We start from the raw sequence: 16,040 nt of genomic DNA, 5'->3' as shown, positions 1-16,040 counted from the left end.
CGGACATGATGGGGAATATGCTTTGATCCTGCTGGTGTAACAGATGGACAGGAGCACAGGCTGCTTCTGGGGGGGGGGGGCATAGGTTTCATTTGAATTGATAAAAACACTGAAGCAGGTGAAGCAGCACATCTGATAACCAGCATCTCATTCAGAAAGTGAATAAAACTCACCTTCCAGTAATCCGACTGTAAACTGAAGTACCTCTGGTAAGCAGATAACGCTGAGGAAGGAAGAGAGAAATAAACATTTTAAATTCTACATCTCTGCTTTCTGAGGCAGCTATGGAGGTAGAACATGGTGAACATGGAGCAGCTCTGACCTTTAGGATAGTCCTCCAGCAGCAGGTTGAAGTGGCCGAGCCGGCAGAAGATGTCAGGGTCCACCTTCCCCTCCGCCTTCAGGATGAGGCCGTCATAGCAGCTAACAGCCTGAAGCCAACATCAGAGAGAGAGAGAGAGAGCGAGCATCAGATCCACACGCTGGAATCACTTAGAGCTGCTTTGCATAAAACCTGCTGGATGCCAAATATGGCCACCGAGTCAGGATCTAAACAATCAGTAAACAAATGAGGCTGGCGGCGCCGTGCTGCCGCCACAGAGGACCGCCTGTCTGCGTCTGAACAGGAACAAACATTAATGGTGGACGAAGCTGAGGGAGACGCCACTGAGGCCCTGATGCAGACCAGCCATCGTTAGCTTTCAGTTCACACAGCATGTTTAGCTGGAAATAAACACAAACAGCGCCACAGTGGGGCCCTTTAGACGGGGCCCCTCCCCGCTTTAGACGGGGCCCAGCCCTTCAGGCCTGACCTGGTGGCCCGGGTCCCAGGGACCGGCCGGGTCCCATGACAGAACAGCTGAACTACTGAGGCGTCAGCCTGATCAAACCATGTTTCAGTCCCAAAAGCTCAAATAAAAAGGATATTTTTCAGTAAAACTGAAACAAAGTCTCTTTAAGGCAAGTCAAAGTTCTTATTTCTGCTCTGCTTTGAGTCTTTTCTACATAATGAGTTCAGAACGCTGTCTGTAGAGATGTCTGAACACTGGTATTTGTTTACTTGATGGTCTAGTTTCACCAAAAAAGTTCTTTAAAACACAAAAACATAAAAAGGAAGAAACAACCTTAACTAAACCTAAAGACCATAACCCTAATCAGATCCTCCCACTGGTGGAGGGGAACCTTGAACCTGAGGTCAGTGTATTAAATAGGACTTGATGGCGGCGCCCTGCCCCCGCTACCATTAGGTCCCAAAGCTCCGTCGTTCTGTCCTCCATCATCAGTATCTCAGTGAGATGATGTCAGCCTGTTAGTTTCTGATGTTCCAGCTTCTGATAGGAACCTGATAGCATCAGAACTAATCATACATCCTTTGGTTTCCCTCCTTTGGTCCTGAAACTCCCTGTGGAACGGCGGGAAAAGTGCATCATCTGATCCATCCCCGCTAATCCGGTTAATCTAATGCTGAAAATTCCCTCTTTAAACCTCATGGTGATGTTTGGCTACTAATGAGGACGTTTCCAGATTTATACAAAGAACAACATCTTTGCGACTCACTGCTGAGCGCTCTTTGGTTTTTTTCTTCTTCTCTTAGAGAACAGTTTAGTTTTTGGCTAGCAAACCATTGGTTACCAGATTTAATGTCTTTAACCATTAAAATGTTTCAGATTTATATCTCTGGCTAAAACGCTAATCTCTGGTCGATTCAACAGAGGAACCAGCCTTAAAAAATGGAAAGCGATGTGGGGACTGATCCAGATACCGCCGATCCTCCAACAGGCGTCATTATAAGCAGCTAAACGATCCGTTACAGCCTCCAGCTCCATCCCCGGTGAAACCAGCCGCTGCGTCTGTGAACCTACAGCTCTGCACTCGTTACCAAACCTCCACCACGCTGACGCCGTTTTTCCCACTGCAGCGGAAATAAGAAAACATGAGGCTTATTCAGCTAAGCTGCCATGATGGCCAAAGCTCGCCATGATGCGCACATGTAGAGGGAAGATGAAATAAATGGTTTTCCTAAAACTGCTTAGTTTGTTACAGAAAACAAAATGGCCACGGCTAAATGTTGCACATGTATGAACTGATCTGAGGAAAGAATATATTAAGCAGCGCAGGAAAGAGAGATGTCCCCATTGGAATTTTAGGTCTCTAATCCCGATCTGATCTCTAAAAGGAGTAACAGAAGGATTCTATAGGGTATCTGGTCCTTCAGGTCTCTAATAGGGTGATAGAATGATTCTATAGGGTATCTGGTCCTTCAGGTCTCTAATAGGGCGATAGAATGATTCTATAGGGTATCTGGTCCTTCAGGTCTCTAATAGGGTGATAGAATGATTCTATAGGGTATCTGGTCCTTCAGGTCTCTAATAGGGTGATAGAATGATTCTATAGGGTATCTGGTCCTTCAGGCCTCTAATAGGGTGATAGAATGATTCTATAGGGTATCTGGTCCTTCAGGTCTCTAATAGGGTGATAGAATGATTCTATCGGGTATCTGGTCCTTCAGGTCTCTAATAGGGCGATAGAATGATTCTATAGGGTATCTGGTCCTTCAGGTCTCTAATAGGGCGATAGAATGATTCTATAGGGTATCTGGTCCTTCAGGTCTCTAATATGGTGATAGAATGATTCTATAGGGTATCTGGTCCTTCAGGTCTCTAATAGGGTGATAGAATGATTCTATAGGGTATCTGGTCCTTCAGGTCTCTAATAGGGTGATAGAATGATTCTATAGGGTATCTGGTCCTTCAGGTCTCTAATAGGGCGATAGAATGATTCTATAGGGTATCTGGTCCTTCAGGTCTCTAATAGGGTGATAGAATGATTCTATAGGGTATCTGGTCCTTCAGGTCTCTAATAGGGTGATAGAATGATTCTATAGGGTATCTGGTCCTTCAGGTCTCTAATAGGGTGATAGAATGATTCTATAGGGTATCTGGTCCTTCTGGTCTCTAATAGGGTGATAGAATGATTCTATAGAGTATCTGGTCCTTCAGGCCTCTAATAGGGTGATAGAATGATTCTATAGGGTATCTGGTCCTTCAGGTCTCTAATAGGGCGATAGAATGATTCTATAGAGTATCTGGTCCTTCAGGTCTCTAATAGGGCGATAGAATGATTCTATAGGGTATCTTGTCCTTCAGGTCTCTAATAGGGCGATAGAATGATTCTATAGGGTATCTGGTCCTTCAGGCCTCTAATAGGGTGATAGAATGATTCTATAGGGTATCTGGTCCTTCAGGGCTCTAATAGGGTGATAGAATGATTCTATAGGGTATCTGGTCCTTTAGGTCTCTAATAGGGTGATAGAATGATTCTATCGGGTATCTGGTCCTTCAGGTCTCTAATAGGGTGATAGAATGATTCTATAGGGTATCTGGTCCTTCAGGTCTCTAATAGGGTGATAGAATGATTCTATAGAGGGATTATCAGGCAACGTCACTCTACGTCACTTCCGGCACCAATGCGCATGTCGCCTGCAGAAAGAGCCGCTAACATGTCTTGTTGTGCTGTCGGTTGCACGAACCGTTTTGATAAAAACAATAAAACGCGCAAGTTTTACCGAATCCCATCAACTCGCACCCCTTTCAAGGCAAACAAGAGACGTCTTTGGTTGCAAGCCATCAGAAGAAGCGATTGGAACGAGCAGATGATTAAAAATGCATCAATCTGCAGCGATCACTTTATATCAGGTAAGTCTTATCTATAAAAAAGCTAAACGGCATCGCTGGTTTTACAAACAATGGTTTTACATACAATTATTAAGTATTACATATATAAACGGGATTAATGAATCGTACAAAACACATTGGAGCATAACTAGCATACAAGCTAATGTACCTTGATTCAGTCTTATCAAGTTGCAACTCATCGGGTCAGCCATAAGTTTTATCATTAACATCATCAGGTTGTCTGGTCTAAACTTCTCTGTGTGTGCTGTCTTTTCAATTGATTGACTAGTGTCTGTAATAAAGGTTGATGATGATGATGATTGCTTCAATTCATTATTTGTACAGGAGAGGCATCAGACGACATCCCAGACTTTGTTCCGTCTAGCTTTCCATACTCAATCCAGCCCGGCAAAGACGGTGTTGCAAAACTGGAGCGGTAAGTATCACATCTGTGTGCTTGATTGTTGTCTGATTACAAGCATGACTCCACATAGTATGACTGGAAGTGCAAAGAAAAAATATTGATATATTGTAGCTATATAGGTTACCCGGGTTAAAGGTCAGAGCATGTAGTTTTTATTAGACATCTCATATGGAGAGTTGGGATGACTGAGCATGTGATTTGTATGGACTTGAATTCAGGAGATTGTTCTCTCCTGTGTGTTTCAGATATAAGAGAAAAAGAAGAAGGGATGCAACCCCCAGCAGGTGTCCAGAAGATGGACATCAGTGTACACCCTCTTCCATCTCTCCAACTGAGTGTGGAATAGAGGCTGGTGCTGATCTATATAATGGTATGAAACCTTATTACTAACCTGACCAAGACGGCCTGCAAACTCATTTGGATTTTTATAAAGGGACGTAGATCTGTGTGTTCCTAAATGTTAACATATTAATTATTGCAGAATAGAAAGGTCACTAGTGTACGGAAGAGGTTTAGGGCCACTGAAAAAAAAAAAAAAAGTAAACTGATTTTAAAATTTTATTTCAGTTTAACATGGGAACAAAGTCAGAATTCTGACTTTTTTCCCATACTATACTGAAATAAAATAAACAAAAACAGTTAACTTTTTTTTTTTTTCCAGTGGCCCTTATCCTCTTCCGTACTAGTGGGATTAATCAGTTAGTAATGTTCATATCTGTTGCGAACAGGTATTTGCCCACAGTGTGACTTATCACCCAGAATGTAACCATTTGTTTTTTGTAAAGATAAGAATGTAAAATTTGTATTTATTTTTCAGAAGGTATGGTCCCAAAGACTGTCCATGATGACCTCCAGCTGAAGTACAGCCAACTTCATACAGAGTGTGATAACCTGCGTGAGGACATCAACAAACTGAAAACAGAGAATGAACAATTAAAAGAAATGCTCGGGACTGCACAGTTCTCTTTTGCGTCACTGCAGTGTAAAGCAGCACAGGTGCTGTTTTTCACAGGTCTAACCAGTGCCCTCTTTAATTGGGTCCTGCAGACGATTAAGGACAGTGTTGAGGTCATCCGTGGCTCTCTGACCCTAGAGGATCATCTTTTGGCTGTACTCATGAAACTCAGATTAGGACTCACCAACAAGGATATTGCATTCAGATTTAATGTTAACGAATGTGACATCTCTAAAATCTAAAGAAGTTGGCTGCCTATTATGTCTCAGATTTTGAAACCTTTAATCAAGTGGCCAAGTAAGCATGCTATTTTAAAGAATATGCAAAAATGTTTCAAACCTAAATACCAGCGTTGCAGGTGCATTATTAACTGCACAGAAATTTTTTATTAACAGACCAACAAATTTAACAGCCAGAGCCCAAACATATTCAAATTATAAGAGCCATAACACGGTTAAGTATTTGGTTGGCATGTCACCTGCAGGAGCAATTACATTTCTGTCTGCAGGTTGGGGTGGGCGTGTTTCTGATAAACAACTTTCAGCCGAGTCTGGATTTTATGACCTTCTACAAGTAAATGATGAGATACTAGCAGATCGTGGTTTTACCATTAGAGATGAGCTTGCCTTGCGTGGTGCTACCCTGAGGATCCCTCACTTTACCAAAGGTAAAAAGCAGTTGTCTGCTCAAGAGGTGGAAACATTGAGGCGTTTGTCCAATGTTAGAATACACATTGGAAGAATAATAGGGAGATGGAAAACTTTCCGAATTCTTACTACTGTTATTCCTTTATCACAGGCGGACCTGTTAGATGACATTGTAATTGTTTGTGCAGCATTGACAAACATTTGCAAATGCATAGTCCCTAGAAAATAAATTAAAAGCCCTTAATTGAATTGTGCCAAAATTAAGGCCTTAATGTTGTTAACATCTATGAATTGAGGTTTAAATGTCATTGAATATTATTTTTTTTGAAAAAAATGATTGCCTAAGTATTTTCACTGCATAAGCTCATTGAACATTCAAAAGCTGTGGTTTAAAACATTTTGCAGCAGTTTTGGTTCAAAATGTGTGTTGTATCCAGTTTGCTTTTGAATATTGAGATTTTTCCTCATTCCTCTGTTGTATGATATATTTCAAAATCTTAAATGAAATATGCAGATATTTTGCTTTGTGTTTTGCCATTGAAAAGAATACAATTCAATCAGCTGATACCTGTGTACACCCTGTGTAAATATTAATAAAGTATTCAAGAGTCAAGGAAACATTGAAATATATTTATTCTTGTGCATGTAACCAATAATAAAAATAATATTAAACAATCTTGTCATAAGATGCACACTGAGAAGCTTAGTGCATACTTTGAATGGTAAGCACAGGTACAGTTACAACTCTATTTTTCAGAGTGCATTTTTTCTAGTTTTTCTGTTTTTTGCACTGATCACAATACCATTCTTTAGCCTTTCTTTTTACTTTTGCACATTCGTAATGGAAATGCCTATTGCACTTTGCACAGGTGGGAATGAATGTCCGGCCACTGAATTTTTGGGCAATTTTTTCTCGTCATTTATCCACTCACCGGCATGTAACGCGTATGGGTCATTAAGACGTATTCCATTAACTAGTGTTAATTTAGCAGCATAACTTATTTTATCACTAGGTGATAAACTGTTGTAGAACGCTGACAACATCGCTAGTTAGCAGATCGCAACTGCTAAATAACCGCGTATAATCACAACATTCGACCAGACGCTTTAAAGGACCCGGCACTTTTTGCAGTCAAGATGCACGCGCATCCGCCGTGTTGATAAACAAATAATCCCTCTATAGGGTATCTGGTCCTTCAGGTCTCTAATAGGGTGATAGAATGATTCTATCGGGTATCTGGTCCTTCAGGTCTCTAATAGGGTGATAGAATGATTCTATAGGGTATCTGGTCCTTCAGGTCTCTAATAGGGTGATAGAATGATTCTATAGGGTATCTGGTCCTTCAGGTCTCTAATAGGGCGATAGAATGATTCTATAGGGTATCTGGTCCTTCAGGTCTCTAATAGGGCGATAGAATGATTCTATAGGGTATCTGGTCCTTCAGGTCTCTAATAGGGCGATAGAATGATTCTATAGGGTATCTGGTCCTTCAGGTCTCTAATAGGGCGATAGAATGATTCTATAGGGTATCTGGTCCTTCAGGTCTCTAATAGAGCGATAGAATGATTCTATCGGGTATCTGGTCCTTCAGGTCTCTAATAGGGTGATAGAATGATTCTATAGGGTATCTGGTCCTTCAGGTCTCTAATAGGGTGATAGAATGATTCTATAGGGTATCTGGTCCTTCAGGTCTCTAATAGGGTGATAGAATGATTCTATAGGGTATCTGGTCCTTCAGGTCTCTAATAGGGTGATAGAATGATTCTATAGGGTATCTGGTCCTTCAGGTCTCTAATAGGGCGATAGAATGATTCTATAGGGTATCTGGTCCTTCAGGTCTCTAATAGGGCGATAGAATGATTCTATAGGGTATCTGGTCCTTCAGGTCTCTAATAGGGCGATAGAATGATTCTATAGGGTATCTGGTCCTTCAGGTCTCTAATAGGGCGATAGAATGATTCTATAGGGTATCTGGTCCTTCAGGTCTCTAATAGGGTGATAGAATGATTCTATCGGGTATCTGGTCCTTCAGGTCTCTAATAGGGTGATAGAATGATTCTATCGGGTATCTGGTCCTTCAGGTCTCTAATAGGGTGATAGAATGATTCTATAGGGTATCTGGTCCTTCAGGTCTCTAATAGGGTGATAGAATGATTCTATAGGGTATCTGGTCCTTCAGGTCTCTAATAGGGTGATAGAATGATTCTATAGGGTATCTGGTCCTTCAGGTCTCTAATAGGGTGATAGAATGATTCTATAGGGTATCTGGTCCTTCAGGTCTCTAATAGGGTGATAGAATGATTCTATAGGGTATCTGGTCCTTCAGGTCTCTAATAGGGTGATAGAGTGATTCTATAGGGTATCTGGTCCTTCAGGTCTCTAATAGGGTGATGGAATGATTCTATAGGGTATCTGGTCCTTCAGGTCTCTAATAGGGTGTTTAACATTGGTTGGACTAAAAATGGCATATTAGCTGTTCTATGAGCCCTAATGCAGCCTGGTTAAAAACCCTAGAATTAAACCACAGGTTTTCTTCCTTTTATGGTTTGATCATGAATATTTAGATGAGCTGTGCTCTGATTGGTTGGTTTACAACGAGCCAAGCTGCTGAGCAAAGACGCATCATAGCAACAAGCACTCACTCACTGAAACATCAGATTGCTGATATGGTAGGGGGACCAGACGTCTTCTTTTTCCTGGACATGTCCTACTTTTCAGACTTAAAAAATGTCCGGGGGGAATTTTTAAAATCGTCCAGGAACTCCAGCGGATGGAGAGCAGGGAGGCGGTGGGAGACGGTCAGCCTGGAACGCTGCATTTCCACCCGTGGTTCTGGTTCATCGTCAATAGAGAAACTTTCTGCTTTGTAATTCTTGTAGCAGTAAACCCAGCTGTATGCTAAACAGCTAAACTGCTGTCTTCCATCTTCCTCCATTCATGTTCCTGGGCCGGGAAACAGTGGGCTGATCTGGATGTCAGTTTTGGGGCATGACAAAAGTACAGGCCAAACAAAATAAGGCAACATCCCCGATTTTACGTCAACTTGGTGCTTCGTTTGGATTCCCTCGTTTATGGTGGAAGTTTAGAATAGTGAGATCTGCAGAGAAAGGAGGAGTTGATGGGGTTTGAACTTCTCTGAACGTCCATTTCACCAACTGAACTATCGTTATTCATCTATGACAATGGAAACTCTGCATCCTATGACCCCTTTAAGCTCAAAGCCGATCCGATTTCGAGTCCCGATCCGATATTCTGCCTTTAGTATTGATATCTATAAAACTCAAATATATTTTGAGCAAGTAACTCAACTTTTAAGAAGACTAATATTTCATCATTAAGCATTATGATTATTATCGTAAATCCCATGAAATCAAAATCTTACTGGGAATTAAAGGTCAGCTTCAATTTAATATTTTAGACAAAAGTAAAAATAAATAAATCACTGACTGAGAAAATCCTATCCAAGATCCACCGTTAGCTTATAAGTGCTTAACATAGTGTGGAGTTAGGAAGCTGAAGCATTTCTTACAAGAAAAAAAGGTTCAAACTTATTTAGAGTCCTCAGACAGATAGGAAGGCTCCGTACATACATTTATACCTTACAGAAATCCTCCCCCCAGGGGAACCAACCCACCTCCTGCATAAAGAACTTTCTCACACTCGAACATTTGGAGGACAAACGGCTTGAATTGATGAAGGCCGTTCCCTGTGAGGTTAATCTATCTCTCTCTGGTCAGATGGGTCTAATAACAGCAGTCCTCCCTTCCTGCCATGAAGGAGGCTGGGACTCTTCCTGATCTCTCATTAACCTTCGTTTGGAGCCTGGTAGGCTAAGAACAGACAAACCTCAACATTGTTTACTCCACAATAGGATGCCATAAAGTCAATACAAAGTGCACTGACCACTGAGCCAATTTAAAATGCCCTCGCTCATCTTAAAAGTCATGTGATTAACAAATAGTGTCTCACGATGGCAGAGCATAGCACAGGTCCAAAACTTCCAGAAGACGAGTAACTCTGACATTCTCAACTACTGAGATGGGCTGGTTGTCAAGAGAAGCTCAGATGAAGAATGAAGTTTGTGGTGTTAAATGCTACCTCCTCTATAAATTCACGATGCAGACATAGCATGTAGCTTTAGGACAGCCTTAGCTCTCTAGAGTAAAATATTTACACACTTCTGACATGCTGTCTTTGCACCGCTTCGGAGGTTTGAATAGGTCAGCTACCATCAATCCTAACTAGCAGGTACTCTAGGGCAGTTGCCGTAAAGCTTGGCGCAAAATAGTTAGTGAATTAGTTAGGGGGGGGCTCTGGTTGGGTGGCCTGCACGGGGCATGTGGGCCCTGGTCCTGGGGGAGCTTTTGCTGGATGTAGTCTGGTCCGGGAATGGGGTGGAGGGGCCGGGCTTGAAGCAGGAACAAGATGGGTTGATGTGGTGGTGTCACCCCCCATTCCGGATCGATAATCCCGGGACCGACCACCGGTGCAGCCGGGTCTTTGGTCCTGGGATTATTGGATGTGAGTGTTATGTGTCAATGTGCGTCCACATTTTTTCCCCCTGTGTGGTGTGAGTGGGGGCTTCCATAGGAAGGCGTGATTGAGACTGTTTTTTGTTTCTCTCTCCCCCAGGGTGGGGTCTGAACTGCCCCCTCTCCCAAGCACATCTCAAGTCTCCAAGTGCGGAGCCCATTCCTCCGTCCTGCTCTCCCTGTGCTGGCTGCCCCCTGGGCTCGCGCCTGTGCACTGCTCGAGCTCGGGGTTTGGGGGTGGATGCCCGGGCGGCTACAGGGCATTCCTGGCGGCTTCTCCGCGGGGCCCGGCCAGGGTGCGGCTGGGGCTCCTGCCGGGGAGGTGGGGCGCCGGCAGAGCCGGGGTGGCTGCCGACAGAGCCTGCGGACTCGTCCCCGCAGCTCCGGCATTGCGGTGGCTGGGGGACTTCATCGAGGCTGTCTCTCCTCCTCCCTTGGTGGGGGTCAATTTAATGGGGGTCGATTTACTTCAAATGGATATTTGAAAATAGCAGCAACATCAGAGACGGGCAGAATGACAGCAGCAGTTTATTTAACTGACTGAGGTAGAAACTGAGCAGAATCAGCATGAATGGTAGAACTGGTTGAGGTTGTTGGGAACAGTGGTGGTTCTAGAGCGGGGGTCGGCAACCCACCGCTCCTTAGCGTCCCCCTGGAGCTTTATCAAAAATTTATGAAAATCGATTTTTTTTTTTTTTTTTTAGATGGTGTGCAGGAGGTCAAACAAAAATTAAATATGTTTTCCAATGCTGTAAACATTTGTATAATAAATAAATTTTAAAAATAATGTGCGCCATAGCCATAGAGCTCAGTGGTCATAACTTGCAGCCAACTCGGCGCGGCGCCAGGCTAACAAAGCGGTGGTTAATACAATAGTTAATACTGCTGCTAGTTTTGATGCAAGAATGGAAAACCGTTCATAAATCAAACAGGTAGCGCTCTGATGGGAACTTTCCTCCATTTTTTCCCCAAATCCTAAAAATAAAGACCAAGAAGCGCTGACGGCGGAGGATGTGGGATTTCAGGGTCACCCCCGGCTCACACCGACTCCGGTCTTACCGTTGCAGTGCGGTGGGTGCGGCGGCGCAGTGATTCCAAGTCATTAAAAAGACGTAAACCTCTCTCACCGGCTGCTGAGCTGTCCGGCTGCGGTTACCGAGACACTCCGGCGCTGCAGAAAATTCCGCAAGAAAGCTATCCTTGCGGCGTGCCGGAGCCCTCCGCAACAAGCTCTCGCAAATATCCTTATTTGGGCCGTGTTATCGCATGAAGTTACGTGAACTCAAGTGAACTTTTGTTAAATCTCCGGACCTGTTGCCGGAGCCGCAGAGCCGCACCGTAGTCAAAAGGGCGGTGTGAGAGGGGGTGTGCGGGAGTTGCGGTCTCCGTCGGCTCGGTAACCACACCGGAGCCAGTGTGAGCAAGGGGTTAGAGAGCTCTGCTCTGATGGATGTCAGTTCCTGCTTGGTTCCTCATGACTCCATCAGCTCCTCCCAACAGAAACACGTCCACCATAGAGAGAATTTTTTATTGTGTTTCTATAATTTCATCAATGTAAAAAAAAACTAAACCGCTCTGTGAATGGTGGTGAATCGGCATGCGGTGAGAGCGTTCACTGCTCCTCCCTCACCTGAAGCTGCTTTGTGACATTTGCACCAGGATAAACATTTAATCATTAATGCTTATTATATATTTAAGCCCATATAGTCCTTCTCTATAGTGGGATAAAACACAAAGCCTGTGTTGCCAGACGTGGCTCATAGAACACTTTTATATTTTTGCAGCTCCAGACAGATTTATTTTTTGTGTTTTTGGTCCAATATTGCTCTGCGCAGTTTGGGTTGCAGATCCCTGATCTAGATTCTTCCAGCTTCTGGGAGGAAGGATCTGTGATAACGCTCCCTGGTGCATTTAAGGTGCAGCAGTCTGTCACTGAAGGAGCTCTCCAGTTCAGCACCTGCTGAACCAGCATGGGGGGGGGGGGGGACATTATCCATATGGAGCGATATTTGTCTCTTCGGTTTGACCGCAGGAACCAATGTGAGCGCGCAGTGAGACAACACCTGCACGCTCAAAACCGAAAAACTCTTCTCAACACACTGTGGTCACGCTCAGTTCCATCTCTGCGCATGCTCGGATCCGTCCTGCACGCGCTTCACCTGCTCTCTCCACCCTCAACACCAGCTGTGTGCTTGACTCCGTCTCTGCGCTCGCGAATTCATAAAGTATGTAAATAAACCAATCAGCCAATCACGCCCCGCTTTTTTTCATCCAATCAAAGTATTAGTTCCAAATACTACATCAGGCTAAATGAAAAAAAATAAACACAATCAGGAAATCAAACAACTCTTTTAGTTCTGTGGTCAGCATTCAATTTAATGGACAGCAGATAGTACTATAAAATATCTTGATTTATCTTGAATAAAAGTCAGTAAAACAATTAGATCATCACCTCATCCATCTCCTTTTGCCTGCTATTGATATGGATTTCATTTTGCTGTTTAGACAGACAAATTAGGAGGATATTTCAGATTCAAATATGGTTCAACAATATTTAGATAAAAATATTTTAGATATGGTAAGATTTTTAGGCATGCTTCAAAATATTCCAATATTAGGAATGGTGCTTCGTTTTATTTACAGAATTTAATTTTAAATCAGGTAAAAGAATCAGTGATGGAATTCAGCCTCCAAAGGAGAAATGTTGGTGATCATATTGGCCTTAAAATGGATTGAAGAAATTGTTCCATTAAGAAGTTTAATTTGCTCTGATTCTAGTTCAGCTTATATTCATTAAAACAATCATTCAGTCAGCAGACAGTAGGATGCATCGGTTTCAATCCCAATCCAGTTGTTTGCCAACCACCATGTTTACATACATTTAGGAATTAGCAAGCGCAGAGACAGAGTCGAGCGCACAGCTGGTGTTGACTGCAGAGAGCACGTGGAGCGCGTGCTTGGATCCGTCCTGTACACGCTCCACCTGCAACAGAGATGGAACTGAGCGCCATGACAGTGTGTTGAGAAGTTTTTCAGTTGAGCGCGCGCCAGACCGGTTTTGAGCGTGCATGTGTTGTCTCACTGCGCGCTCAGATTGGTTCCTGCACCTCAAACCGAAGACACAAATATCGCTCCATATATCCACCAGAGATGTTCATTCAGGATCCGTCCAGAGGGCATCCAATCACAGCTGGCCTTCCTGATCAGCTGATCCAGCCGCTTCCTCTCAGCTACAGAACAATAAACTGTTTAGTTCCAAGATTAAAAGCAAGTTCTGGGTCACCAGCGTTCCACCGACAGAACCCCATGGAAAGTTCTGGGTCACCAGTAGTTGTTGCTATGGTAACACTGATTCCCCAGGCTGTAGCTCCGTGGTGCAGGGTAACTAAATCAAACACTTGCCCCTTTCAAATGTACGCGATCAGATTAAAGTATTTCAAAGACTAACTTTTGGGAATTAGTTACGTTTTTCCTCAAAGCTGCAATAAACCGGTGGAACTGAGATTTGAACGCACGCGTTTCCTCCACTGCTAGTTCACCGTTACACCACAATTTACAGCCAGTCTGCACTGACGCAAATTCTCCATTCAAAGCCGGGCAAAAACTGCGTGTTTTTATTGTTTTAAACAATCATTGCACACAGCTGCAGCTAAATTTATGGTACAAACATAAATGCTGTTTTTGAATAAGTCAGTAAAAGCATTGGTTCTCACTGTCACACCGACGCTATTGTATGGATTTCATTTCTGTTAACAAAAATGGGGGAATTCAGATTCAATAATGGTCAACAATATCAGAATAATATTTTGGAAGGAAGAAGGCAATTCCTTATTTCCATTTAGGAGGTTCTGTTGTATTTCACAGCAATTTAATTTAAATCAGGTACGAAAGCATCATCATGATTGATTTCGCTCCACGGAAAATGGGATCCATTGCTTAATGGATAAAGAATTGATAAGAGTTTATTTGCTCTGTTCTGTTAAGCTCAATTTAAAACAATTTCATTCAGTCCAGCAGCCAGTAGGATAGGGTTTTAAAACCCATCTAGTTGTTAAACCACCATTTTATTGTGAGGATTTTTGATGCCAGAGAAGAGTCAGCACAGTGGGGACTGAGAGCCGTGGGTGGTGCCTTTGGACCCCGTACTCCCCACCTGCAAGCAGGGATCGAACGAGCGCATGACGTGTGTTAAAGTTTCAGATGGGCACGCGCCCAGCGTTGAGGATGCTGTGTTCCACTCAGCGCGTGGTTCCTCTCCCTCCCAACGAAGAACTATACCGCTCTATATCCACAGAATTTCTGGATTCTAAATCTATCTCTTCCTGTTCGCTATCTAGGCGCTCCTCAGCAGCCGGAAGTGAAGAACTTTAAAATCATGGCCAAAGTGTCAAAGCTGCGGTTCAAACGGGCGCGAACCGCTGGACGGTTAGCGGCTACATGCTAACCCAGGGAGCTGACGCACAGCCCGGCGGTGGGTTCCGGACCGAACTGCCCGGCGGACCTGGAACCGAACCTCCCTCCCAGAGGCGGAGCGGAGCAGCCGGTAAACAGAGGATCATTTCCCGGCGGAGGGATGGAGCCATGGGGGACATATTGGAGCCTCCACCGCTGCTCCATGCTGGAGCCATGCATGCACCCCCCCTCTGCTGGATGGAGGAGGAGGCCAGCTCCCCTCCCTCCCTCCCTCCCTCCCTCCCTCCCTCCATGAGGAGCAGGTCTGAGCTCCGCTTCCAGGAGGGGGAGCAGGAACAGCGGCATACCTTCATCAGCAAGGCCTTCGTTCTGGCGCCATCTTCTTGAAGCCCGTGAAATCCAAACAGTGAACTGCAAGCAGAGGAGAGCAGACACGGTTATTCAGAGGAGGAGGAGGAGGCATGGCTGCGCCGCTGGTTCTCCTCCTCACCTGTCAGCTCCGACCAGGCTCTGCTCCTCCTGCGCCGTTAGCTTCGGAAAGTCCTCCTCGATTTCAGTCGCTTTTCCAGACGCCATTTTCTCCTCGTCAGCAGCGCAGAGGCTCCGGGCAGCGGCCGCCGGCGACACCCCGCTAGACTTCATGGGGAGAGTCCGGGAGGGGGGCCGAGCGGCTCCGGGCGGAACCACCGCGCACCGATCCAGGATTAAAACGGGGCGTAGCGCGATTCTTCCGATTCCTCAAGGAAACGCTCCTTTCACCTTCTCCTCCGCGGCCTTCATTGTGGGAGAGAGGCGGGCGCGCGGCACAGCTCCGGTTCCAGCATGGCGCTGATGTGAAGTCGGCTCGGAGGGACAGGCTACTTTCAGACGCTCTCAAACTTCCCCAAGCAGCGGCTCTAAGTTGTTGTAATTGTGTCACACAGGCGAATGCACGCTGCCGCCGTGTCACGCCCTCCGCTCCGACTGGCCAATCAGCGGCGCTCATATGCGGTGACACAAACACGCGCCTATGCCACGCGATTGGCTCGCTTCTTCTTCTTCTTCTTCTTGTCGAGTTTTATGGGGGTTGGCAACAAACTGTTAGTAGCATTACCGCCACTTACTGGTATGGAGTGTGGTTCGTGACGGTTTAAATATCTATCCTGATACATTCTACCCTAACTTCTTTTAAACATACATTCACACTTAAAAATATATATATATATTTGTGCACAGCTTTGTATATCATTCCTTCACTCACAAACACACTTACTATAATTAAATTCTATGGAATAATTTCGTTTTCTTTAGAAATCGAATAATTATTTGTATGTGTTTACTCCCTAAATTTTTCCTCAGTATATCTAATAAATTAACCTTCTCCTTAATGTCTTCAAACTCTCTTCTCATATATC

The 16,040-nt window shown here is 44.3% G+C and overlaps 1 protein-coding gene across 3 annotated transcripts in view; it reads right to left on the bottom strand.

Annotated features, from left to right (window-relative positions):
• The window catches only part of LOC119772681 (lysine-specific demethylase 6A-like), a 42,773-nt gene extending 27,147 nt beyond the window's left edge, over positions 1–15,626 (bottom strand). The window contains exons 1-4 of one of the 3 annotated variants that reach the window (XM_038269235.1): positions 15,137–15,626; positions 14,994–15,057; positions 323–431; positions 174–223 (exon numbers count right to left, since the gene is read on the bottom strand). In XM_038269235.1, coding sequence (XP_038125163.1) covers positions 174–223; positions 323–431; positions 14,994–15,057; positions 15,137–15,288 — 375 coding nt within the window. In that variant the 5' untranslated portion in view covers positions 15,289–15,626. The remainder of the gene's footprint in view (positions 1–173; positions 224–322; positions 432–14,993; positions 15,058–15,136) is intronic. The other 2 variants (XM_038269219.1, XM_038269227.1) reach the window with 2 other exon arrangements.
• Between the last annotated feature and the right edge of the window lie 414 nt (positions 15,627–16,040).

Source organism: Cyprinodon tularosa, unplaced genomic scaffold, assembly GCF_016077235.1.
Source record: "Cyprinodon tularosa strain WSP-4 unplaced genomic scaffold, ASM1607723v1 ctg1192, whole genome shotgun sequence".
NCBI lineage: Eukaryota > Metazoa > Chordata > Actinopteri > Cyprinodontiformes > Cyprinodontidae > Cyprinodon > Cyprinodon tularosa.
This window is presented reverse-complemented; position numbering and strand designations above follow the sequence as displayed.